Consider the following 26,130-nt stretch of genomic DNA (forward strand, 5'->3'; position numbering starts at 1 on the left):
GGGCGTCTTTTTATTAAAGCTTTTCTTCAGATGCGCTGCAGGCGCAGGCAGAATAAAGCAGCGATGAAAGAAGAAGTGGATCATCTGAAACACTGTGTTGTGTGCAATTTAGAACATGTTCTTGAGGAATTACTTAAGAATGGCGACAGTCTTCACAGTCTTTACACCCAACTTCAGAGTTGGGTGTAAACGTTTCCTCCCCTGCCAATCTACATTACTCAGTTCTTTGTTTTGGGGGGAGTGGATCTTAGCAGCATGACATAAATCTGCTTTATGTCACTTAACAATGTTCCTAATGGCTTTCTGACTCTTCTGATTTATGTTGCTTTTTCCATAAATTCAGTTGCACGGGAGTTGGGTAAAGGCAAAAAGAATAAAAAGGAAGGCGCGGCAAACAGTAGCAAGAGCGAAGCCCAGCAAACACACATTAAATCTTTTACCAGGAAACTGGAAGGTTCACCTCACAAAGGTTGTTTTTTTTAAGGCTGTACAAAGTCTATCTGCCTAAAGCAAATTGGTGGTTTGATGACCTTTTTATTCCGAGCACAACTATTTTGACAAAGCTTGTCTGAAGTGTTGTGTGACTGGCCACAGGTTTGTTGCCATGTTTCTTATGCAGAAACGCACTCTGACGTCTGCAAAAGATCACAGAGAGCGTCTGAGGAAGTTGTGGCTGCAACCTCCTTCGTGACAAAATGTAAACAACAAAGGGAGTGGCGTCAGACTGCAGTGGTTGTAAAAGACCACGAGGAAGTTCTTCTGCCAGTGTGGGCGTGTTTGTTTTGGTTGTATTTACCCAGAACAGCCTGGGTAAATACAACCATTAGGTATAGATTGTTTCCTGCTTTCGGAGCGGTCTCCGGTCCGTTTGCATGAGCGTGTGAGTTCGAATCGTGCCGGAGTCGACCGCAGCCGAACTTTTTTTTTTTTTTTGGGTCCCCATCAGAATTCAATTCCGTTTTCACACCTGCACAAATGTCAGATGAACATGCTGAATATGACCAGGTGTTTCTCCAGTTTTTGTTTTTGTTTGTTTGGGGGGTTTTTCCCCCCCCCGACAGCTTGCACAAAACCTCTTGTAAAAATCACATTTGTTTGTTTTTATGCATTTCAACATTTTATTGAAAATAAACTCTTAAATAAGGACAAAAAAAAAAACCAACAACTGCATTTCCTCTTGACGGTTTTAACTTAAGACATCAGCGTTCAGTTCATTTTCACCAAAACAAACAGCAGAGCACAAAAATAGATATGCACGAGTATAAAACAATGAACTATGAACTACAACAAGTAAAGCTGCTGGGCATATTTACAGTGGAAAAAAAACATGAAATGTTGGAAGAAGGAACACAAATGGATTCAATGGAGAACTTTGGCGTTTTTGTAACATCTGTTATACTGCACAGTGAAACCGGTGCTTCAGAGCCAAGCACCGTTCCGGGGTCAGTTCAGGAGCAAGTTGGCCTTCTCGTTGTTTCCGCTCTTCGCCTCGCTGGTTTTGAGGACCCGACTGACCGGGAGCTGCGTCTGCACATCAAACCCGTCAGAGCCTGCGGCGACGCGAGGGAGAGAGAAGAGATGCGCTTTAGGCGAAGCTTCACCTTTTGAAGGTTTTGAACAAATAAAGTGTTACCTGTTGTTTCGGAGAGGCTGATGCCTGTTCTTGCTTTTCTACTGCGATGAACTAAAGCAGACGGGGGGGGAGGCAGAGAAAGGAAGCAGGTGAGCTGGATGAACAAACTTGTGCATGCTATAATGAACGCTGACCTAAATAGAGGCCATTTTAAGTCGTCCGTCAACCCACCCTTTTTTAAAAAGGAAGCCAATTATATGCATGCAAATATTTCACAAGGTTGGCAAGGAGAGCGCCGGCGTACACAAACAACAACAGCTTTGAACTCTTTGACGCTGTGTTTTTGTACATTCATTGTGATCAAGCAGAAGGAAAAAAAAAAAAGAAAAGGATTAATGGCTTTGCAAGGTTGCGAATTTGGAGCCGAGCCCAAACCAATACAGCGTTCCTCCTGCGATGTGTCAGCACAACTGATAACGCAAACGGCAACATTTGTTCTAGGCACTGACCTCGAAGCAGTAACCAGAGCACCAGAGTGACGATGATGATGCCAGAGAGGCAAGCGGCAGCTGGTAGAATAATCTGTGTCAAGTCATGAGGGGGAGCCGGGGAAGACGATTTGGTCACTGGAACGAGAAATTGAGCTTGATGTGACACAGGTTTTTTTTTTTTCTTTTTGAAATTAGCGAGACTAGCTTTTATGTCTGTGTATGACTTGAATGATGCAGCTTACTTTTCAGTTTTCACATGGAAAATATATGCAGTGTTCCCCCCTTTAAAGTCCAAATTTCTGTCTGTGTGTGTGTGTGTGAGGATGTGTCTCCATCCTGGTTGTAATGACAAAGGACATGAATCTGGACGAATGAAAATCCAGCTAAGCTTAGTATTTTCTAACTTTGCTCCCTCAGTAGCGATTAGCTGAAACAACAGGACGCTGCTTCTTTTTTCCTTTTTTTTTTTGCACCAATGAGAAGCAAAAACAGAATTAGGATTTTATTAAAGAGTGCCAATTGTATTTCGTGAAATTAGTTTAAAATCCAGAAGAAGTTGATGACGTGCATCATTTTCATACTTAATTCATCCACCTGTCTACGTCTTCGTCCATCCAGCTATTTTCCTTATTTCCTTGCTTACTTTCTTACTTCCTGTCTTTGGTTTTCCCAAATTTACAGCCAGTAAACATTATATAATATCAGTGTTTCCCCAGTGTATCATAAGCCTGTCGGGCCACCAGGCTAAACATTGTTTATTTATTTTATTTTATTATTTTTTTTTTTATGTTTGCATTTTTTTAAGACTTTATAGTCTGTATTCAAGCATTAATCTTCCAATAACACATAATTATCAAGTTATATTTTCAAATATAACTTTTTTTTTTGGTGATAAATGATTTTATTACCAAAAACGGATTTAGACAACATAATAATAATTAAACCCCAGTTTTTTGTAAGCAGAGAGAAGAAGAGAAGATTAAGATGACAAAAGTTGCAAATGTTTACGTAGCGATGTAATCAACAAGCTAATTAGTGCATGATGTCACAATCCGTGTTTTGAATTTTGACACTGAACGAATGAGAACGAGCTGTGTGGGAAAGAAGCTTTGAGGAACTTCTTCTTGAAGTTACACTACTGGCCATAATGCCAATAAACTCTTGCATATATTTCAATTCTTGTAAGAAGACACTGTGCACATTCTGCTCTTTACAACCACGAGGCGAAGAAGGATATCAAAACAAGATGTTCCGTCAGACTCTAAAGCAAGGTTGAATAAAATATTCCCTAGTCATCCAAGTTCATGTGACCGATGTGGACACCCTAAGGCTACCCTTGGACATCAATTCTGGCACTGCCATTATTTAACAACCTTTTGGTCTGACATATTTAATCTTTACCAAACGGCGTACAAACATCAGATACCTCCGGACTGTCTCATTGCTCTGTTTGGTGTTTCTGACTCCTGCTCTGCTCTGCCCCTGCCTGTTCGAGAGGCTCTGGCCTTTGGGATGGTCGTGGCTAAACGTGTCATTCTTACAGAGTGGAAGTCTGCCTCACCTCCCTCCTTTAAATGCTGGCTGAACAACATGGCTTCTTGTTTACATCTTGAAAAAATACGCTACACTCTCAATAATGATGTACGCAGATATGTTGGGACGTGGGGGCCATTCCTTGAACTTTTGAGTGGTGCCACTGGACACGTGTAGTGATGGACTGACGTCTGCTATGTGGCTCTGCTGCCTCCCTGCCTGTCAGAAAGCCTCTCGGTTGGTACACAAGGGACTTAATACACCCTTATGCACTCATTTCCAGCAGTATGCGGAGGAGCTGAATATTTTATTTAGTTATCATACTTGTTTTGGTTGTACAAATTAACCTTCCCTTTTTATTTTTTTTTATTTATTTATTTTTTTTTCTTTCTTTCTGTTTCCCCCATCTATCTTTTTGCTGTTCTATCTTCTATCCTTGATAACTTGGGGTGGGTTGGGTCAGGGTATCACTGTTTTTGTTGTTTTTCTGGTTACATAAATTATAGTTGGGCAGCTGTATTCTGGAATTTATCTGTAACTGCAATCTTGTTTGGATTCATTCACTAATGATGACAATGTAGAAGATCTCAATGCCAGCGTCAACCGACGCCAATTAGTAATCGCAGTCTGATCGATGTTCCGCATATCTTTGTATTTTGATAACTGTCCTGCAGTTTTGTTAATTTGTTGAAAACAATAAATATATAAAACAAAACAAAAAAAAAAAAAAAAAAAAAATGATGTTCCGTCAGGAAAAGCGGGTGAAGTACGTCCTGCTTTTATTTAGTGAAAAAAAAAGATTTGGGGGCTCATGCTTTTGTAATTGCTCTCAAAAAACATCAAGATCAGTAGATCAGATGGAAATTAACGCCTGAAAAATAAGTTCTGGGAACAACTTGCATGTCAAACTGGAGCATTTCCTCATATTAAAAGAAAAGGAGAAAATCCACCCATGAATAGAGGTGGACAGGTTCTTTGACGGTCTGAGACGGGCGATAACAAAAGGCCCACTTACTGCAGCGCTTGGTGCAGTGAACGACTGTGGCGGCATACTTCACATCAATCCTCTTCACCTGCACAAATACAAAAGGAGCATTCAGCGCCGTTGCCTGATTGACAGCGCAGAAGAAAGCCGTTTGTTTTTAAGAATCTTTAAGAGCGTGAACGTACCTGTTGACAAAAATTGCATTGTTTGCCCCGTAGCTGTAAGTCAACAGGTTTCTGTTTCTCCTAAAGACAAGACAACAATAAAAATATTGCAATTGGATCCTGCAGCGAATTTAAAGGTTCCCATAATTGCTGGGAGGTTTTTTATTTCCTTTCTAAGGCAGACTTTAAGGTTGTTTGTGTTGCTTTTTTCTCTCTGCTGGAGCACCGTCAGATCTGCGAATCCTCAAATCTATTTCCTCTCCTCATACAGTTCCGAACCAAAACAAGACTTCCCCGATCAACATCTAAACTACACATTTCCTTATTGTTATGATTGACCTTTGCACCTCTCCATTGCTTCCTGGAAGTGAGGTCAAAAGCCTAAAAGTCATGACACGTTACCCATGCCGGTGTTCTGCATGGAAAAGGGATATAATTTTACTCTTCATGCAACAACTTCCTGCATATTCTACGTGGCTGACATGTTGACAGAAACGCATCGTAACACGATCTTGGAAGCGTAATTACTTTTATGGATCTGTTGATAACGGAGACGCTTGAGAGAAAGTCTATTGCTTCCTCGCAACATATGTAGGACATTTGGGGCAACTCAAAAAAAATTGACTTGCAGGAAAGACAAGTCTAAGCATGTTTTGTAAAAAACAAAACAAAAAGAAGAACAGGACAGGAGTTCATTAAAGTCATATGACTTGATGATACTTACAACGTCTACTAGTATCGAGTAGGGCGCCTGGTCCACTGGTGATCCTGCAGACGTCACCCACGGCCCCACAGAGAACTTGGCCGTGACTCGCGACAGAATCTGCAATTCTTCATAGCCATGTTGGCTCGACACGATCACGTCCCAGACTGGAGAAAAATGAAAAAAATCAAATCAAATTAAAGAGGTCGCAGTGAGTTCCTGAAATATGTGGCCTAATGCAGAAGTTCATTCGGAAGCATTTCTATTTTCATCAGCATCATGACGTCAAACAAAAACTCACCTTTGATGCCGTCAGCAAAGGGGCATCGGATCCAGGACTGAGAGCCTACCGTAAACTGATAGAGTTGAAATGTTAAAAACATGCAGGAAAAGTCCTCAAATATTTCTGCTGCACATGGAAAACATTTGAAGGGAAACAACATTATTTCTGCTTCGTTTCCAGTTGCAGCTAATTGCAGACAGAATTCTGAAAAATTTTAATAGTTTCCTGCACGTGTGTGTCATTTAACAGGATATTCTTAAAATATTTCAGACATTTGCAACTACATAAAACATTTGGAGTCAGTTGCTTATGTGGTTTATTGACAACGACTTCTCAGATAGCTTTGGCTCCAGTGTAACTCAGGCTAATCTCATGTGGTTTTAGTGAGAATACTAACAAAGTTGTAAAACAGGGTGTTGTCAGTTGAAGGCTTCACCTTGTACTTCAGCTCTGTGTCATTGCTAATGAGTATCGCATGCTTCCTCTCACTAATAAATTCCTGATATACGCAACAGGCTTCAAGCCCTGATGGAAGCAATTTGACTGTTTTCGGGAAGGAACCATAATAACTTAATTGTTCCAATTCTGTACAGTTTCTAGTTTCAACGTTCCCAACTCCATCCACCAGTTTAGCTAGAGATAAAAGGGCATTTAGCCACAGACTGGAGAAATTTGGGGGCGGGCTGGAGGTGTTGGTTAGTTGATGAAGTCGAGATAAATTTGGTTAGCTAGCTTGGTTAGTAACTAAGCCTGAATTTCAAAGACTAGCTTACATTTGGTAAGCCCAAATGACTCAAACCAGGCCCGACTTTAAACATGTTTGTTTAGGCTAACCTTTGTTAGCCTGATAAGTTTTAACATTTCATTCCATATTTGTCTGGGCCAAACAAAGAGAAGGACTTGCTAACTAAACAACCATAAAGTTGTCCATGTATGTATTGACTTAAGAGGTATTACAACAATGATGTCATTTATTTATGTCGTGTATAAACGCCTGAAGAGATAGAAATCCTTACCTTCATGCACAGTTGAGGGTGGGGATCCACTTTAGCAAATGTGATCTGAAAAACATTGGTGAATGCAAAGGTCATTTACCTCAAGTTTCATCTTAGATAAATAGGTTATTTTACTCAAACTTCCAACAGGACTTGCTGCTTCATTGGCTATTTTTATCGCAGATACAGAATGTGAAACTCAAATGACACGCCTGGGGCTTTAAGCCAAAGAAGATTTGTTCTCCGGCTTTCCTGTGACTACACCGTTACGTTACGGTGTTTGTATTTTGAAAGTGAATGTCGGGATAAACTCATTACTTTATGGATACCTCGTAAAGTGCAAAGTGACACAGTTTACTTCCACACGTAAACAGTTCTTGTTGAAAGCCGCTCGGTTTGAGAAATCCAGAAGGCTTGGCAAGAGGGAACCTGTTTACAGTGTAGTGTGCATGTTGACATCATGCCTCATTTTAACATTAGCGAACCAGTATTCCTCTAAGACAGTGTTTCCCAATTCCAGTCCTCGGGGCCCCCTGGCCTGCATGTTTTAGGTGTTTCCCTTCTGCCACACACCTGGATTGAATCTTTGGGTGATTAACAGGCTCCTGCAGGACTTGGTGGCTGCAGAAGATGTCATGCAATCATTTGAATCAGCTGTTCTGGTATAGAGGCACATCTAAAACATGCAGAGCAGGGAGCCCCGAGGACTGAAATTGGGAAACACTGGTCTAACAAAACCAGGTTACGTTCACATTCCTGACCCCGTACTGTTGTCCGTTTGAAGAGAAGCCGTCACAAACTTGCCATTGATAGGAAAACCGTCATTCTGGAAGTTTTAACCATCTCAGAATATGTCTGTCATGTTTAATTCAATGCTTGTCTTGAACTTTAGTGGTGCACCAATATGAGCACAACGACGTGTATCTTCTACCTTATCTCTGCTGACATTCTGTGATGAATCGGGCAGATCCACGCAGGCGCCATCCTCTCGTTTCTCACATAAACCAGCCACAGCTGCGACGGGACAAGCTGGTTTCCATATCAAGGCCTCCTCCAGCGGATCAAAGGTGATTCCAAACCACAATTCATCTAGACCTGCAGGAAAAGCGGGTCAAGCATATAATAAGGTCTCAGCGGCACGATGAAATAATAACGGATGAGTAACACCATTGTTTTTCGACTCACGGTCTTTGAATGGGCAGACCTGGACTCTCGGGGCGTCCATAAAAGCTGACCAGCCCTACAAGGAATTACATAACGAGTAATAAAAGTTGCCATCCTTTTATCAAAGCGATTACTCATCGATCCAAAGGCCAGATTGCTGGTAAGGAAGTTACCTCAATACAAAGGCAAGGCAAAGGTCTGGAATATTGAAGGACAGCTGTCTTGAGGGGTTGCTCCTTTTTTATCTGAAAAGGAAGAAAATACATCTTTGTTTTTTTTCTTCCCTTTAAATCCAATAAAGTAGTCTCTACCAAGCACTTATGAGGGCTGTAACAGTGCAGTGACTGCGGCATTAACCTTTGTTCATTGATTAAAGTGAGTCAGAGTAGAGGCAAGGAAATTGTACGAGCGATGAGTCACAAGAAGAGATTCAAGTAACACAGGATAGTCTAAAGTAGAACTTAAATATTTAAAATGTAGGTGTGGTGAAGTAGGTAGGAATGACTTCACAACAAAAGCAGATTTGCGGGATACAACCGATTATCCTCCTACACATTTTGTGTTTAGGTGAGCTATCTGACAGTGTATTATGATTCTGTCAAAGTTATTAACTCTTCGGTTTGAGCATCGTGCAGTGATTTTTAAGGTTTGCTGCCCTTAGTTTTGACAACATAAGTCAAAGTTTCTAACCAGAGTGTAAGCTCCCGTGCCAGAGCAGATGAAATCCTTGAGGCAGAGTCGGAGATGGTAGTCGTAACCTTGAAGCATGTCCGACACACTGACTGCCAGCTCCTTCTTTTCTGGGCTTGCAGTGTAAGACAGCTTGCCAGCTGAAAGAGACAAAACAAAACGACAATCAGAACCCGAAGCTGGCAATGAGAATAAAAAGTGTGGGGTTGAATTCCTGTAATCTTCCTGGCATGAGGACGAGGTTATATTGCTCGACTGGTGGCTTCCATCAGCCACCTTCTCCACTCTAGCAATAATAAAGTGTTTTGCAAATGCCGAAGAAAGCGTTCTGCATGGTTTTTATTTCTGTTTTCATAAATAGGAGACATCTCAAACTGTGTTTTAAAGAATGTGCAGTCCTGAATACCCCAGTTCAGGTGACGGGGCTCAGCACTTTAGGATTTTGAGCAAGAAATAATTCCTCAGCAAACAGTAAAATGACCCTTTACTGAAACACCAAATAGTAATTTTTCATTCAAAGACATTGACGAGACATGCAACAAAGAAGTAGAAAACCTGTTTGTTTGTTTTTTTACAATTTATCAAGTTCACCCAAGATTGTGCTTTTCTGGGACAAGAGCGCGATTGACTGTCAAAAACCCACATTGGTCAAAATATCACTAGAGAACCACTTTCCTGGAACAAACCAGGCCACTGATCTCCAACCCTCTATTCCACAGTGTCAGTGAAGATGGTCTGTAAAATCTGCAGTGCAGTCTTGTACTTCCAAGCAAATATAAAACTGGTTGCAGTGATCATGACTTTAGTCAAACCCTTGCTCCATGTCATGTGTAATTATGAAAATATTGCACAACGGATAGCAATGAAGAAATGACGTACTGGTTGTACGATCAGAGATAAGTCACTTCTTGCTGTAATTCCTTCCTGACATATAGACTCAATCACTGTCTTTGCATTTTAAGTATGTTAAGAACACTCAGTTACAGAGATGGTATTTCATAGATGTTTATGGGCTTGTTAAGGCTGCACCTTTAAATGTAGCAAATATCCACTTCGGTCATAGAAAATAAATGCAACAAGGTATTTTCTTGCTCTTTCTTTGATGTAATTTCTTTGTGTCTCGTGCTTTCTGGGTTTGTTTTTTTTTAAGACGTTTTACTCAGCACATGGCTTTGTCTCTGGTTGTTACTCAGCTCCACAGTTAGTCATACTTCCCCATATTCCGCCTGAGATCCCATTTCCTTTGCCACTTTGTCATCACACAAAGTGATGATTTTGTTCCTCAACATGGCGAAATCTGGAAACATCTGGAGGCCCAACTTGCATACTCTGCTAGCTGTTTGGGATTTTCAAAGTCCTTGCTTTCTGCAGAACCTTCCTACTTGTTTTGTTAAGAGAAGCCTGCTCAGCCTGTAGCCGCCCTGCCTTTGAAGTCTACATTTCAGTCTTTCAACTCTGTCACCACCTATTGACCCTGACAGTGAAAGATGGCCCGTACTTGTTGAAAGAAACACTTGGCTTCAAGACTCCGCTGTATGGGAGCAATCAAGCAATTCTTTTTCTTAGAATTGCATCTTAACACCCTACAACTTTTTGCCTTTGCACTATACAGTCAGTGTCGTGTGGACAAAATTTGTAAAGGTTTTCTCTTTTGAGATGCTGTGGAAAAGGAATACCAACAATGTGATCCACATAGGATGCATAAAAAGATGAGTCACTCCTCCTGGGTCAGGAGTATTTCTTCAAGTATCTTGAAGTCATTGACTGCAGTAATCTGGGCGCTGCTCCTGTCTGTCATGGCAAAACGAGATAAGAAGCTCTTGATTCACCAGCCTGTTTCTATTTCAACCCTCAGCTTTCCCAAAAAGATATGGATCTTGAGCAAAAGAAGACAACCTTTGATACCCATCCTGTTCTGGGTAGGATGGTCTGTTGGATTCAGCCTTAGAGAATGGGTGAAGTGCTTTTGAACTTGGTGGAGAGATCAAAACAGACCAAGAACTCTCTAGATGAACTGTTCATGTCCCTTATGGTTTGGAAATGCCTTATTGTCTCGCAGAATAAATTTAAGAGGACTGCTGGGGGAGAGAAAGACGTGGAGGTTTCCTTTCATGACCTGTTGCATCAACAACTGAATGAAGTGTACGATACATAAAATGTTCTGTAGACTGAGAGAAAACCAGGATATGTACTCACTGATGCATTCAGGAACATTTTTTCTCAAATCTTCATGCGAGCATTCTGTGGAAAACGAAAAACAAAGCTTTCAAATGAGAGTGGAAGAGATGGTGCAACATGTAAAATAACTCTTCCATGTTAGTGTTTTGTGGTTTACTCTATCAGGACAATCTCAAACCCTTCTGAAGAACACCATATCGCAAATGACTCAATACCAAACAATGTGGAGTATTCAGCATACTCGGTTAACACCCATTCCAAAATAAGATTACAGAAAGGTTGCAAAAAAAGAAAGGCACCAAAGCGGGCATTTCTCAGTTGGTTGTGATGTTTTTGGCTAACTTATATTCACTGCTGTTAATTTTGACAAATTAGTAACGTTCCGTCATGGTTACCAATTTACTAACTTTTCGTGTGCCAGTTCCTGTTTCTATTTGTGACATAAAGGAAATACCGGCAACCTCATTTGCCTGTGTTTTAATGAAATGTAATCTGCAGTTCCAGTTGGATGTCTGCAAGTATTTCTGTGTTGCTACAGTTTGGTTAACCAAGAGGAAGAGGTGAGTTTTTGGGTTTTCTTTTCTTACCAGGGGTTCGGTACTTGCTAACCCACGTTATGCCGCAGTAACTTGGGACTGTTTTCACTGTTACTTGTAGGTGCTGGCTCGGAGACACTTCAGTGTAATCATTCTCAACTGTCACCTACGGGAAAAAGACAGGGAAAATAAATAAATAAACCCCGGTTATGACATGCGTGTCACACTTCAGTGACTTAACCATCCTTTGAATACAGCTAACGGCGTTTCATGTGAATGCGAAGCAAAATGGAAATTTGAGTCAGTCTTCTGGCATTAAATGAGCAACGAGATACGAAGCCTTCACAAAACACATTTAACTTTAAATTTGTCTTGCATATCAAACTTTGCTGAAGAGAAACTGTCCACCACTGCACTTAACAATGGCGACAAGATGCTTTTTTTACATGCTGAGCTTTTGATTCACACCCAGCCGACTCAACTTTTTTGCAGCCAGAATTTCTGATTTATATGAATAAAGCACACAAAATTCCAATTAATGTTTCACTTTTGTGATGGTAGGGCAGTAACTAAGGAGTTCAAGTGAGGCTAATGTGAAAAATGTACTTAAACATTGGCTTTTTCAATGCTTTTCTGTAACATCATGCTGCTATAACGAAGCAAGGCTTTTCCGCAAGGCTTTTCTTGGAGCATGGAGGATGCTGTATGTAATTAAAAATGCACTGTAGAGCAGCATAAATGTCTGCAAACATTACCGGCAGTCCAGACATTGATCTCCTCGATGCTTTGGTGAATTGCACGATTTGGCATTTTGTCATCATCCCAGCACTGCTGGTGCAAATGGAAACGCCGCTGACGGAGTCTGGATCCAAAACAAAGAAGGAAACAAGTCGGTGAAAAACAACTCGGTTATGAAACAGAAAATTCTCTCTAGTCAGCAAACTGTTGAAAGCTATTAAGACTTGGCAAGTGTTTTTTGTTTTTTTTTTGTTTTTTTGATAATGACTGGATGACTGGACTGCATACTCAGTCCAACCTGAGGGATTTTCCCCACTTCCGTCCAAACAGGGAAGAACTTTACAGGATGTCTCTCTTACACAAACAAGGATGTAATGCATATGTCTGCATGGGCCCTATTTAATGAAAAAAAGGAAGAAGAATCTGACCTTATTGTTTACTCTATTCGTGCTGCCAGAAACATGAAATGTCAGGTTGGCCTGTTTTGTCCTGCAAAGGCCATTTTTATTGTAGAGCGATGGGTTTTGCAGGGGAGACTTCCTCCACTGCCCTGCATCTAAATATGCTTATAATCTGACTAATTTCCAGGCTTGCCTACAACTTCCTCCTCAGGTTACAGAAGAAGAGAAAGGCCTATTCTGGGTGCAAAGGGCATATGGTCACTCACTGTGTGTTTTGGCAGCTGAACTTGGTGCACAGAAACTCAGCATTATTTTTAAAAGTTCAACATCACAGCTGGTGATTGATATTCCACCACACCTTGGTCTTTGTTTAGGGTGAATAAAAATTAAAAACAAGACATGGCAGTTGAGTTGGTTGTCATCAGGATGTGATTAGATGTATAAATGTCAACAGCTAATTAATTAATTTATTTATTTATTTTTTGCTCCAATGACTGCAACTGTATGCATAAGGCTTTCTACTCATAACATTGATAAAAACATGTTTCACAAAATATAATAAAAAAAAAGTACTGATGAGTGAAGAGGGTTGTTTATTTTGCTAGATGGAAAATAGTCTCACCTTCTGCGATTCATATCAGCGATTCATATCAAGAGTCACACATTTCAGTTTGACTGGCCGCATCCGGGCCTGATTGCAGCCAGAAATCACTTAAAAGAACCTGTCAGTCAGCAGGAAGCAGGCACAAATATCTCAAAAAGCAAGAAAGAAATTCGAGAACAGAGCCACTCTCCGAGAAGATCACAATTACTCTACAAGCTCGACTCACGAGCTGCGTTTTCAACACAAACGGCCGCAAGTCTGTGTTCTGCTAATGTCAAAGACACAAAACTTTGCAATTGCTGTATTTCCATTACATAAAAAATACAATTAAAACCACACTTGAGTGAGCCTATTCTCGCAGTAAGTCATTAAGAAACACGGCAGCGACGGATTTAAACAGCTATGTGAGATATATTCTTAATTCAGCCCTGGCGCTAGCATGGCTGAATTATGCTAGCTGATGAATTAAACATTAGCGTCTTATTTGGGCGTTGGAGCGACAAGCCCCACTTTACTTGGCGTTGATTCAACATGTTAGACGGTTTATATTGTCTGGGGGGAAAAAAACAAACTACAAACCACGAAGAAGACTACTTCCTCTCTCCTTCTTCATGGTTTTTGCCAGTAGTCTTTTCATTACAGACCTGTGAAATCCATCTGTTTCAATATGGCTGGAAAAGCCACTTCATTGCAGCGCTAAAATGTGAGTTTTTTGTGAAAATTGTTGTGTTTTTTTTAAGAATTTTTATTTTCAGAATTTCAATTTGCCCAATTCTATAGTCAATGCAAACGACTGAAGTGGATTTTTGCTGCATGCATCACATGTAGCAACATGTCATTGGAGTGTGGCAGGCACTCTGACCTGACTGGGAATTTAAACTTAGCCCAAGGGGCTTAATTAAAACTAGCTTGTTTGCTGGTGCTTCTCTGAGATCCAGCTGCAGTTTGTCTGTCACGGATTTGACATGGAGGTCAAATCCGTGACAAATGTTACCTAAGGCGACTTTACGACAGGCCATTTATGACCTCCTGATTTTGGCCACATGTCAGCAGGAACAGACCCTTGGGATAGTTCAAATAAAGCGAAGAGTTCTTACCATATTTAACTTTTATGGCTTCATAAATCAAATTAGCATTTACTGTTTTCTTTTAATTGTTTATCTTTCACCTTCTGCTGGACCTATACAGACCTACAAAGATTGAACGACGATGTTACAGCTATAGTTTGTTCGCGTTACCGTTTGTTAGTTTCATCGTTTCCCCTGCGTTTAGGTCTATTTTTCCTTTCTGCAGCTCTGCTTATGTTCCTTTGCTCAGCCTGTCGCTCACCGCAGCTGTTTTCTATCTCCTCATTGCTCCTCCAGCTGTTGCTTCTGCATACACACCCTTTGTCCTTATCAGACTTTCCCCCATGTTACCTGTGTTCTTCAAGAGTTTTGCTGAAACTATTCCTTAATTTGGTTGTCACAAGACTTCTGCTTCCCTGTGTGCATCCTGGTCTGAGGTTAAAGGACTGGCTGTATGTTTAGGGTTTTTTTGTGGATGAAAGAAATGACACTGCTGCTTCTTTTCTCCTTTGCTTCCCACTCAAAAGTGTCGATTGTTCCCGAAACACATTAAACAGCCCGGTTTGTCTAACCAGGTGATTTGCATCAAAGTTGTAGTGGTTGAAGCGTTGCAGAGCCCTGAAAAGGTCTAATGACATAAACACCTCTAAAAGGCGTTGTGCGCCGCTTACGTGGAAGCTACGTCAAAACTTGGCAAAATTTGCATAGGCAAGGTTAACATCAATGTAGAGTCGCCGGCGCTACCTACCCATAAGTTGCACAACCGTGTGGATTTTCAGGTGGAGTCTGCACTGTTGCTTGTCCTCGCACTTCATGACGGTGGAGATGCTCACGTTGTGGATCACGCTGGTGATGTTGAGGCCCTCATCCGGGTCGTGACACGCAGGCGCGAACCAATCTGTTGAAGCCAGAGACGAGGACGCTGAGTCGGATGCTTCGGAGGAAATACTTGGCGTACAAGTGAAACTATTGTGATGTTACAATCGGATCATTTAGTACTCTGGGTAAATGAGTACAGAAGAACAACAGTCATTTGTTGCTCAACAAATGGAGATCTCTAGAGGTGTTGCACAGAAACCTTTGCAATGCTTGTGCACGCGTCCTTCATACTTACAATCTGGACGGGTCTTGCAGCTGAGTCCCTGCGGAGGACAAAACAAAAAAGAAAAGAAAGGGAGGCGGTCAGGTGAATTCCTTTGCAATTATTATTGTGAGCAGTAGCGCTGCTTTTTCCAAACGTGAACTGTAACAAAGCTAACAGAAATGGTGACCTGAAGAAGGGTTTTTCCGCATCCTCATTCCTTTAAGGCGTGGGCACGTGCTCAGCTTTTGTAAAAAAAAAATCTAACCAGGAAGATGCTTATTTTAAATGTTTCTAATTGTGGCCACGTCCCTCCTTCTGCTTTTGTTCTTTGGATTACTAATGGGGTAAATCAGTGAGTAGTAATGAGGACGTACAACAAATAAATAAAAAACACCTCCTGAGTTTGTCATCCCAGGGAAGTGATCGGACTGGAAATGTTTAGTTTTTTTTGGCAACAGATGTTTTGACAGACTGTGTTTATTGACTGGAATAAAATTTGGTCATCTCGACTCATGTGTGACCTGTCGGCTAAATTAACAGAGACATGAGACTTTTTGGCCTCCATAAATTCTGACTCTTGGTGAAGTCACCCCATTGACGATTTCTGTCTTCATTTAGGACGTTCATGTAGCAGATGGAGGCTTAATTGAAATGTTTCAGGACCAAGATAGGAGACAGACGGGACAAAAATGGGAACATTTTTGTCCCGTCTGTCTCCTATCTTGGTCCTGAAACATTTTTCATTTTCTTTTTTTTCCGCATGTACCTAAACCGTTAGATAACAGTTTCTCCCTCTTGGTGGTTAAGCAGTTTTATAAATTATGGAGGTTGATTTGTTTAACTTCTAGTCCCATAAAATGTGACAAACTATGACCTACAACAGAAGATGTTATTGGATTTTTATTTATTCAAGTCACATAACCGCATGTTCCTATGGTAAACCGAGTGCAGATTATATTCTTTAAGTCAAAGTGAGTACACACAGAGTGTAACTTCTGGTAGGAAGGAGTTGTCATGGAAAAGCAGTAAGCTCTAAATTACCACAAAAAATGGCAAGTAAAAAGTGAATCAGTGTATTATCGGAAGAAGAACTGCTACAAAACCAGATGGAGTTGCAAAATGACCAGCACTCGTGTACCAAAACTCTTCCTGGTAAGTATGAACACATGCATTGTCAGTACCCAAAACAGTCAGTCATAAGGAAACCCAAAACCGGCCAGGAGAAAAAGCATGTTCTCTTCATTCTTTTTATATGACAACTACGAAATTACAAAACAACGAAGGGTCAAAGACAGGTCCTTTCTACACTGAAAACCACAGAGATTCTAAACAACCGGCACCTGTCTGAACTTCATTCAAACGTCCAACTGGGGTCTGCGTGAAGTAAGTCTCACAGTTTGGGTGGTGTGAGGATGATGTCAGCCTACGATGTTTGAACATTTAGTGGGAATTGTTGGCTGCATATTTTAGGAAGACATAAACAGTGAGGTAAGAAGCGGAACCTTAAAGATGCATTTCACAAGATAAAACCTGCACAGCCCGTAAAAGTTGCTTTAAGAGCGAGCTGAAACAACACCAGTGAAGGGAGAATGAAAAGAAGTAAACACGGACACGGGTCAGCTGTTTCTTTTCTTTTCTCTTTTTATCTACTCATAGGCAAACTCAATTTCCCCAAACACCTGGGTATATCTTCCAGTATGCTGCCTCCTGAGAATGTCTTTGTTATCCCAAGTGACTCAGTTTTGGGGAAGTCACCTTCCAACTACGCTCTTTCATTATTATCCCTTTCCTTACTGTCACTGAGAGCACTGAAAGGTTATCCCTACTTCATAGTGCTTACCTCAATGCTTGGCTTACAAACTCCACAGAAAGATTTACTGAAAGTAAAGCAAACATCCCCGAAAACCAAAGCAAGCAGTATCTGTACGACCACAGAGGGAAGAGAAACTGCACAAGGATAAGTTTTACTGGAAATCTCTTTTCTAAGCAAACTGAACAGCAGATGGAGGCTTAATTGTAGCTAGTTAACAGGTGGCAGCATGAGAGTAATTAAGAGTAAGGCTTTACCTGAGAACATTTGGTCTGACATCTCTTGATTCTCTCCAGTCGAGGGCTTTCTGCTGCAGCTCCATTCAAGCAGCAGCAGGAAATCAGCAAGGCAAACCAGTGAATCATTTCTTTTTAGTTTTGAACTGCCGCTCCTTTTTAAACGTGCTGGCAAGCCGGGATCCACGACTGGGCGAGGTGTGCGAGGTCTGCTAGGCAGCAGGATGGGGATGATATCTGTGCTTGGAGCGTGGGTGAGCACATGAAGAAGTGACAGCCAGAGAGGAGGCGGGGCTCCACTGCACTACATCCTCTAACCTTTAAACATTAAGTTGTAAACGTGTTGTAACTTAGGGATTTTACTATTGGCTATCTGGAGTAAGTTGTCCATTTTAACATAGATTTTCACCTAAAAAGTTGTACCTCACATTAACATACACAAATATGTTGTTGCTTTTGCCCAAACTTTGAGTTAATGTTTCTAGAAACGGGATTAGCTAGTTTGAACCACATACTGGATCAGAAATCGCACCCAGCCTTGGGAAAACAGTAAAATGATGCTCTGTAATGATCCTAATGTCAGATGGTTTTGCTAAGAACTTTAGCTAACTCTTAACAAACCGTGTTTCCTCGCTACAAGAGACGATAACATTTTTCCTGCCACGATGTTGGTAAGTACAAGTGCTAGCTCTAGTTAGCATTCACACTTTGACCAAAGGAGGGAATAATTACATTAAAATAACAGCTGAGTTATTTATTTTTTTGGTTTATTTTAGTCCAAAAACAAGGCTTATGTTGTCGGGATAGATGTCAGTAAGTTTTAATTAGACATTCTGTCAAAAGTTGGAACTTGGGTTTTGGTGAAATGGTAAAATGAAGTCCAGCAAGGTTACTGTCAGCCTGTTGTGTTGATAACATTAACGCACAACAAATGACACATTCGTTTATGAATTCAAAAATACTTTTTTGATCCCAGATTAAAAGGAGAGAAATGGCCTTTTGTTTGCAGAATGGTTGGCGTGACCCAGTGTTGGCCACATTTGACCAGAAAAATTGATGGTTTCTGACGTCAAATACAAGGTAAGTTGGGCAGCTTCAAACAAACATTGGGTCAAAAATTGTAACCCAGTTGTGTTTAAGGATAACTTAAATAAAAACACAATCATGTTACTATTGGGCTGTGTTGACAACTTTTTCAGTATGAAGTCAATGAATAAAGTTACCAATAATTAGATTTAAACCTAAATATTACTACTTTAGTAAGCTAGGTGAGGGTTTAATCTTCAACCCTCTTTCATTTGTTTTTATATATATATTTATATCTATATATATATATATAGCTATTACCTCATTGAAAAGAATGCAATAAAATTCTTGTCAGAGACAAAACGTTCAGCTACAATGAGCTCATTGTTGCAAACCTTTCCCAAAGCCACGGGGCAAAGCAGTCGCCGTACAATATGACATATTTCCTGTATACTGCCTTAAGGTTAAAAAACATCTCAGAATGTGTTGTTTTGGTTACAGTTAAAAGATCATTTCTCAGATCATGTTAACCTTTTCTTATTTTAGTCAGAGCTGCTGCCTCTGGCAACTCCCTGTGAATGTCAAAAAATCCGCTTCCTCTTCAGCTCGACGCTCTTCTACTTTCTGAGATGTGGGGAAAAAATGCTCAAAATACTTCAAAGGCTCCCTTTGAAGAGTTGGTAAGTAAATTATCCTCTAAATACCCCTTTAAAACTACAGGCCAGGTTATTCTGTTCAATCAAAGTCACTTTAGGTAGATTTTCACCTAAAATGCAGCATTTTGTGAAGAGCCCTTCAATGTATTTTACTTAACAGAAACAAAATCTGATCTCCCTAAAAAAAACAACTTTATCATACACATATTTCTAATGATAACTTGTTATTGATTCATCAAATGCCTCCTTGAAATGTGAAAGTACATGAAAGTGGCCATGGTATTCACTTTTGCATACCTGTCTGGTCCTCTGTTTTCACCTATTATGATCAATCAATCAATCAATCAAACTTTATTTGTATAGCACATTTCAGCAGCAAGGCATTTCAAAGTGCTTAACATAAAATCAAACACAAAAAAACAATGCAACATAGAATCAACAACATTTATATGTCATCATCTCAAACAGAAATCACACCAAAGTCATTTTTGATTATCGCCAACAATATCCGACATTTCCCCTTGAATAAATCTTAATATTACCATAATGGGCGTTGCGCCACTTCATGTCCTCGCTATAAATCTTTTAAAGTTGTGCCTTTAAAGAACTTCCTTGTATTCTCCTTCCTTGATGTGTGCAATACATCATGTCTCGATTCTCTCACACAACCCGTATTTTCCCGCACTTGAGAAAGGAACCACCACGGGTGTCTCGACCCTCACATAAACCTGATGCTGGAAAGGAAGTGTGACACATTGCACCCAACACTTTCAGGGTAATAAAAGATTATTAAACAGTCATGTTATCAGTTTATAAATAAATATGGGTCATGGTGAAAACCTGTGGGAGCAGAGGCTGTTGTTTGTGTTTTAAAATCTAGCCAAAGATCATAAATGGATACCAAGGCCATCACAAGCTTCACTAGAGCTGATTATCTAGGTATTGGCACCAGTTCATTACCCAGAGGGTGGAAAGAAAAAAAAATACAGTGACAAAGACACAGTCCGGTCACATGTGGCTCTAATAATAGTGGTGAAAACAATGACGTCAGGACAAGTTACAATACGATGAAAGCCCACAACATAAGACACACCTGGAAGTTTTTTCCAAAAATCATTAAATGGACAAAACAAAACAAAACAAAAAACATTCATTTGGCTGAGAGCCAAATACTTGAGGTAAATTGTTGAGACAACATAGCAGACGGACTCGAGCGTCGAGGGAAGACCTCTTTATTGTAGCGTTTCACAGAAGAGTTTGGAGCTTTTCCTGGAAACACGCTGTGAAAGCCCCTCAACTGTCCCTGACAGGTTAATATTGAATTTCCCTCCGCACCTTGATGTTACAGCGCACTCTAAAGGAATTAGAGCGTACTGCAGGAAGCGTGCCGCTCCAAAAAGTACAGACGTATGGAATATGTAGTGAGAACATTTTGTTTGCACAAATCTTTTAACAACAACACAGTATTTATAAATGGAAAGTTTTTCTTAACCACTGAATCTTTTATAATTATTATATATTGTAGCTTATTGTACTGACTTAAAAAAGAATATCTTTGAAAGCAGTTGCATAAAAGTTAAAGCTAACTATTAATGAAGGAGTTCATATGGCGGCTCTTACTGGGTCGTCTTTTGCTTCCATCCCCAAATTGAAATAAAGTTCTCAGTTTTCTCAATCTTTATGGTATATCCATCCATCCATCCATCCATTTTCTTTACACCCTTCTTCCCTAAATGGGGTCGGGAGGGTCGCTGGTGCCTATCTCCAGCTGCGTCCCGGGCGAGAGGCGGGGTACACCCTGGACAGGTCGCCAGACAAAGACATACAAGACAAACAACCATGCACACACACACTCACACCTAGGGAGAATTTAGAGAGACCAATCAAAACATGACCGTCAGGTCATGTTTTTGGACTGTGGGAGGAAGCCGGAGAACCCGGAGAGAACCCACCATGCACAGGGAGAACATGCAAACTCCATGCAGAAAGATCCCCGGCCGGGAATCGAACCCAGGACCTTCTTGTTGCAAGGCAACAGCTCTACCAACTGCGCCACTGTGCAGCCCCTTTATGGTATATAAGATACTAAATCTAAATTTCAAACACATTTTCTGAATGGATGTCTTAAATTGTGGCTCCGATCACTCTGACAAATGGATGTTTTAGCGACAATAAATGGATTTTGCTTTTAAGTCACTTTGATCCACCCAAAGTGTGAGCTGGCTTTCATAATCACTGGTGGCGGTTCTTGATACAACAGTTGCCCATGGCGGCATTAGAAAGGGGCGGGACACCCGAGAACCAGAAAAAGAATACTTGTATCTCATCTGTTTGTTGTCCTTGAAAACCAGGAGACTAGATTGCATATATATATATATATATATATATATATATATATATATATATATATATATATATATATATATATATGCAAACTATGGACCAGTGAATTTTGACCTAACTAAATCAGTGCAATGTCTAGTACACAAATGTCCACAATGACATCAAAACTGTCAGAAATGTCTGGAAGTCATATTTAAAAACGGATTCTGAAGAAAAATATTGCTATCACCTCTGTTATATCAACTAACAATTGCACACTGTTTCACACTGGCCTCATAAAATCCTGTTTACACGTATTTAGGATGTGAACAGCCAACATTTTTCACATCATCCGATGAGCGGCAGCAGTGGGAGTCCTCTCAGATCTCTCTGTCTGTCAGGGACTGATTTACCTTTGACCTTCTGTCAAGTCCCTTAAGCTGCTCATTCTGCTCTGCAAAAAATAGCCTTTAAATCTAACCACAGAGAGGATTCAACACGCTTTTAAATCCCACTGCTATGGGAGCAATAAAAATAATGGGATTTATTATCATTGTCAACTACTGAAGATGTTTTTCTTAAATCTGTTATGAATAATTAAATCCAATATTAAGTGGTGAGTCAAAATGTAGATTTTTTTGCATTAAAACTGTAACGCCTGCAGCTTATGCGTGGTGCAGGCTGTATTATTTATTTATTTATTTATTTATTTATTTATTTATTTATTTATTTATTTATTTATTTATTTATTTATTTATTTATTTATTTATTTATTTATTTTTATTTTTTATTTTTTGCAGCGCTCATCCATGAATGCGTCACGTGATCTTTTAATCTTCCACCGTATTTCCGCGTTCACGCAGTTATCAATGACTCTTTGTGGAGGTGTACCAGCAGCATCGTCGCTGCTGTTGTTGTTGTTATTATCATCGCCCTGCACGGTGGCGGCTGATTGTTGTTTCCTCTGAATCAATGAGACCTTAACTACCAGAGGAGCTTCCTCCATCTCCTCCTCATCCTCATCCCCCCAGCAGCCACCGCTTCCTTTCGAGCCCTGTCGTCGAGCAGCAGCAGCGCGGACGAGCTGGGGGGGAATCCGGGGAAAGGGAGCCGCGGCGCCGCGCACCGGCCGACGGACACAGCGTCGCGGCGCGGCGGCGGTGGCGGCAACAACAACATGCTCACCCGGGTCAAGACGGCCGTGGCCGGGTTCATGGGTGGGATTATGACCGGGGGAAGCTCCGGTGCGGGCGGGAATTCGTCTTCGGATTTGCCGCTGAAATTTCCCTATATGAGACCTGAGTTCCTTGGACTGTCCGCGGATGAAATCGAGTGCTCCGCGGACCACATAGCCCGGCCCATCCTCATCCTGAAGGAAACCAGGAGATTACCGTGGGCCACCGGATACGCTGAGTAAGTAATGCAGCTGACCTCAAAGCAGCTCCCATGTTCTTTGTGCGAATCTTACTGAATAGCTGAGCTGTGCATTGGCTGTTGGAGGCCCCAAGGGAACGTAAAGCTGCAGGGGCTCAGGCTGCACCTGTTGTGACCCACATCCACGCAGCCTTTGGCTGGGTGCAGCGCATCCAAAGGACCACAGTCCTCCGAGCACATGCTGCGTTTTCACGTGCAGATTGGTGATGCTTTTTCTCCTTGCAAATATCAGTTTGGGTTGGACGATATGGCTGATAAAACCGTACAATCGGAACATAACCCTTTCAGATCGGCTAATATCAATAATGATTATTATTTTAAATACTGCCGCGCTGTTGACGTGACCCTTTCTGTTTTATCCAGTTTTCACTCAGCAACGTTGATTTTATTTGTAAGCAGTTATTAGGCACATGAAATTGCTGCTGACCTTACTCAACAGGTTGCTGCTAGGTAACCAAAGAGTGAGTGAGGTAGTTGTGCCACCAACCTTGCATAGAGGTTGGGGTCTAAAACCTTTCCTATGCCTACATCCCCTAGAAATCTGTGCTGTTATGGATTGGAGTTAAGTAAAATTTTTGAATATTCCGGTAGTTCAGGTTTTATTGAAATCCTATGAAAAATACACATTTAGGGAGTGGTCAAAAAGATTCTCTGTTTTGTCAGTTTTTATTTTTTTATTTTTATTTTTTTCCTCAGTCAAATTGGCTATGAAAGCATTTTTGCAGCCTAATAAATCTTTGACAGTCCCAGACTCCTACAAACAAAGTTTGCAGGCTGGGGAAAGTGGCTTGCTTTCAACATATATTTTTTTTTATATGGTATCCCAAAAATGCCATGTGTGTTGTTCAATATTGAAATTGGCTTTATTTTTCAAAGTGACATTTTTTAAAGAACCTTGACTTTAAAAGTAAGCTATTTATAGTGTGCATTTGTTTTGCAAAATCATTTATATATATTTAAAGAATGTCATTACAGATAAGTTTCCAATTGATTTAATTTTTGAGTGATCAGCTTTCAAAAACCCCATCTTTTTCTTTTCAAAGGCGGGTTTGTTGGAAGGTACGCTTACTAACCAAAATGTCACTAGATATAATGGGCTGAAATTTCTGCTCTTTTCTGTTAATGCATTTAATAGAAAAATACATTCAGAGTATTAAAAAAAAAAGACTGCCAATATCTACCTAAACTCTGAGTCTGACGTGTGTTGGTTTAAAAAAAAAAACAAAAGACAAAAAAATCATTTTCTACCAGCATGATTTGTGGATTTACAAAGTGAGATGCAATGTTTTGCACAAATGAAACATCTGTCAGGTGTGGTGTGTGTGTGTGTGCAGCATTACCCAACCCCTTTTGTTCGGATATATCCCTAAATCTGTTCTGTAATATCCGAAAATGTAAACATTGATGCGATACAACATCACGATACGATAGCTATGTATAAATACAGCCTACGTGGAGCAGCGGCAAGACAAAAGCATAAGAAATATGCAAACGTATAAAAGAAGATGAGGCCAAAATCTAACTTCTGATGATGCTTGTAAGCAGAGACACTTCAACTGGTCAGGCTTAATGAGAAGATAAATGGAGCTACATTCAGAGCAATCCAGGAAGAAAATCTATTATTATTAATCAGTTGCCCCACGGTAACTCTGGAGGAGCTGCAAACCTCCACAGGTGTGAGAATTTTTCGACACAATTTGATGTGCACATCACAAATGAATTCACATTTCTTTAACATTTGTCACTTTTCTTCCAGTTCACCACCTTGTTCCTTTTGTTTTGGCCTGTCCAACTTATCCAACGGGTTGCAGCTGCCTGCAGCAGGAAACTATAAAGGTTTCCATTAAAAAAAATAAATCCTAATTTTCGAAGGCATTGCTTCGCAATTTTTGGCATTATAAGTGATTTACGTGTTAACTATGGCCATGTGGTTTACAATAAAGAAAAACAGGCAGAAAATTATTGTAGTGAACACTAATTTCAAATTTGTCTTAAACACAATTCTTGAGCACTTCGAGTCTCGGGAGACAAAACTCTGCCAACTCCTGACCTGCACTTACTTTTAACAAGTTTGGGGGGTTATTTCCAACTACTAAAAAGATGTTTTTGTAGCAACAAAGTTTGCTAACCTTGAGAAATAACCTAAATTGCCTGATGCTAAAATACCAAGCCTCTTTCCGTCTGTTCTTTAATTTATCGCACGCTCATCTCGCCGTAATCCTCAGAAAAGAGACGGAGGGCCCCGAGCGGATTGCGAGAGGTAATGAATTCAGCTCAGATCAGCGTTTATCTGTAATTAAAGCCCCTTTTCTTCTCATTACAGGAACCATTTTGCCTCTGGAGGCACATTGGACTTTAATATCCTTCCAGCTGATAATAAAATACAAAGAAGTTAAAAGTCAGCGTCTCATCTGAACTGCAGTTGTTCTCATGAGAAGCTGTTTTATAAAGCTATCACACAGTGTACATTCGAGGGAATTGCTATATTATTCACTACCTGGCACAGTGGAACCCTGTTTTTTATTGAAGTGAATTTAAACAGTTTAAACAGCATAAATTAAGATTTTTCTTTTTTGCCAATTAAGTTGTATGGTCATTTTAAGTGGGTAAAAGTTAGTTTTTATTTTATTATTTTCCAGAAGCATAGGTTAAAATATATTTTTTTCTAATTTTATTATTTCTTTCTGCTACTTAAAGTTAAATATCCACATACTTGAGAAAACACATTCATACTTTGGCTAGACGTCCTAATTTCTTAAGAACTGTATTTGCGGTTTTTGTATCTTGCAGCCCACTGGTTTGCCTAAAATAACTTTTACATCTAAGCGCCTGCTCTCTGGCACAGAATCTAAAAAAAAATAATAATAATAATAATAAAATAAATATGATGGGCCTTACAATAGTGCAGAAAATGAGATGCGTTTCACAATGGCAGGTGTGAGTAAAACAAAAATTTGATTGGCAGGACAGTGACGTCTTTCTTTCTCCAAATGTTGAAGTCGGGACAAAATGAGTTGTGGGAGCAGTTCCAATGCAAACAGTGGCGCCAGCTGCAGCCTCAGTGCAACACAGCTGAGATAATGTACCATCGGCGTATGTGGGAAGAGCCATTTTGCACTCAGCCTTTAGACGTGCAAAGTGTGCACAGCAAACAATAGGATAGAAATCAGAAAGCCTGGTCCATATTGTTTTGACAGCCAAGCTGAGTCATTGTGCTCAGTTCCTCATATCTGAAGGCTTTTATGCTCTGAGTGACACAAGAAATTACTACAATAATTACAAAGTTTGAGAAAAACACCAAGAGAGATCTTATTATAGCGCTAAATATTCCATCCATAAGTGCGATAGGCCACCAGTTTTATCAACAGAACGTACTTCAGTGCAGTAGCCACGCCCGCCTTAAACTGTTGGCAACATTTTTGATACAGCCACACAAGAAACACAGTGACCATCTTCA

General features: G+C 40.4%; 2 protein-coding genes across 6 annotated transcripts in view; one reads left to right on the forward strand and one right to left on the reverse strand.

Moving 5' to 3' along the window:
• Window positions 1–26,130, forward strand: part of LOC122826454 (protein phosphatase 1H-like) — a 149,543-nt gene that overhangs the window by 106,424 nt on the left and 16,989 nt on the right. Inside the window, exon 1 of one of the 5 annotated variants that reach the window (XM_044108318.1) lies at window positions 22,071–22,652. The exons of the other annotated variants lie outside the window; for them this stretch is intronic. Coding sequence (XP_043964253.1) covers window positions 22,417–22,652 — 236 coding nt within the window. The 5' untranslated portion in view covers window positions 22,071–22,416. Of the gene's footprint in view, window positions 1–22,070; window positions 22,653–26,130 lie in introns of those variants that run through there. 5 annotated transcript variants of the gene reach the window in all.
• Window positions 1,119–17,456, reverse strand: il17rel (interleukin 17 receptor E-like). Its single transcript, XM_044108317.1, has 18 exons — window positions 17,257–17,456; window positions 15,220–15,247; window positions 14,854–15,003; window positions 12,051–12,157; window positions 11,347–11,461; window positions 10,778–10,822; window positions 8,582–8,721; window positions 8,065–8,136; window positions 7,913–7,967; window positions 7,659–7,822; window positions 6,749–6,793; window positions 5,751–5,805; window positions 5,471–5,616; window positions 4,768–4,827; window positions 4,613–4,670; window positions 2,083–2,199; window positions 1,634–1,684; window positions 1,119–1,550 (listed from the first exon to the last, which is right to left on the reverse strand). The coding sequence occupies exons 1-18, from the start codon at window positions 17,362–17,364 to the stop codon at window positions 1,444–1,446; spliced, it is 1,623 nt and encodes a 540-aa protein (XP_043964252.1). The 5' UTR covers window positions 17,365–17,456; the 3' UTR covers window positions 1,119–1,443.

Source organism: Gambusia affinis, linkage group LG23, assembly GCF_019740435.1.
Source record: "Gambusia affinis linkage group LG23, SWU_Gaff_1.0, whole genome shotgun sequence".
Lineage (NCBI taxonomy): Eukaryota > Metazoa > Chordata > Actinopteri > Cyprinodontiformes > Poeciliidae > Gambusia > Gambusia affinis.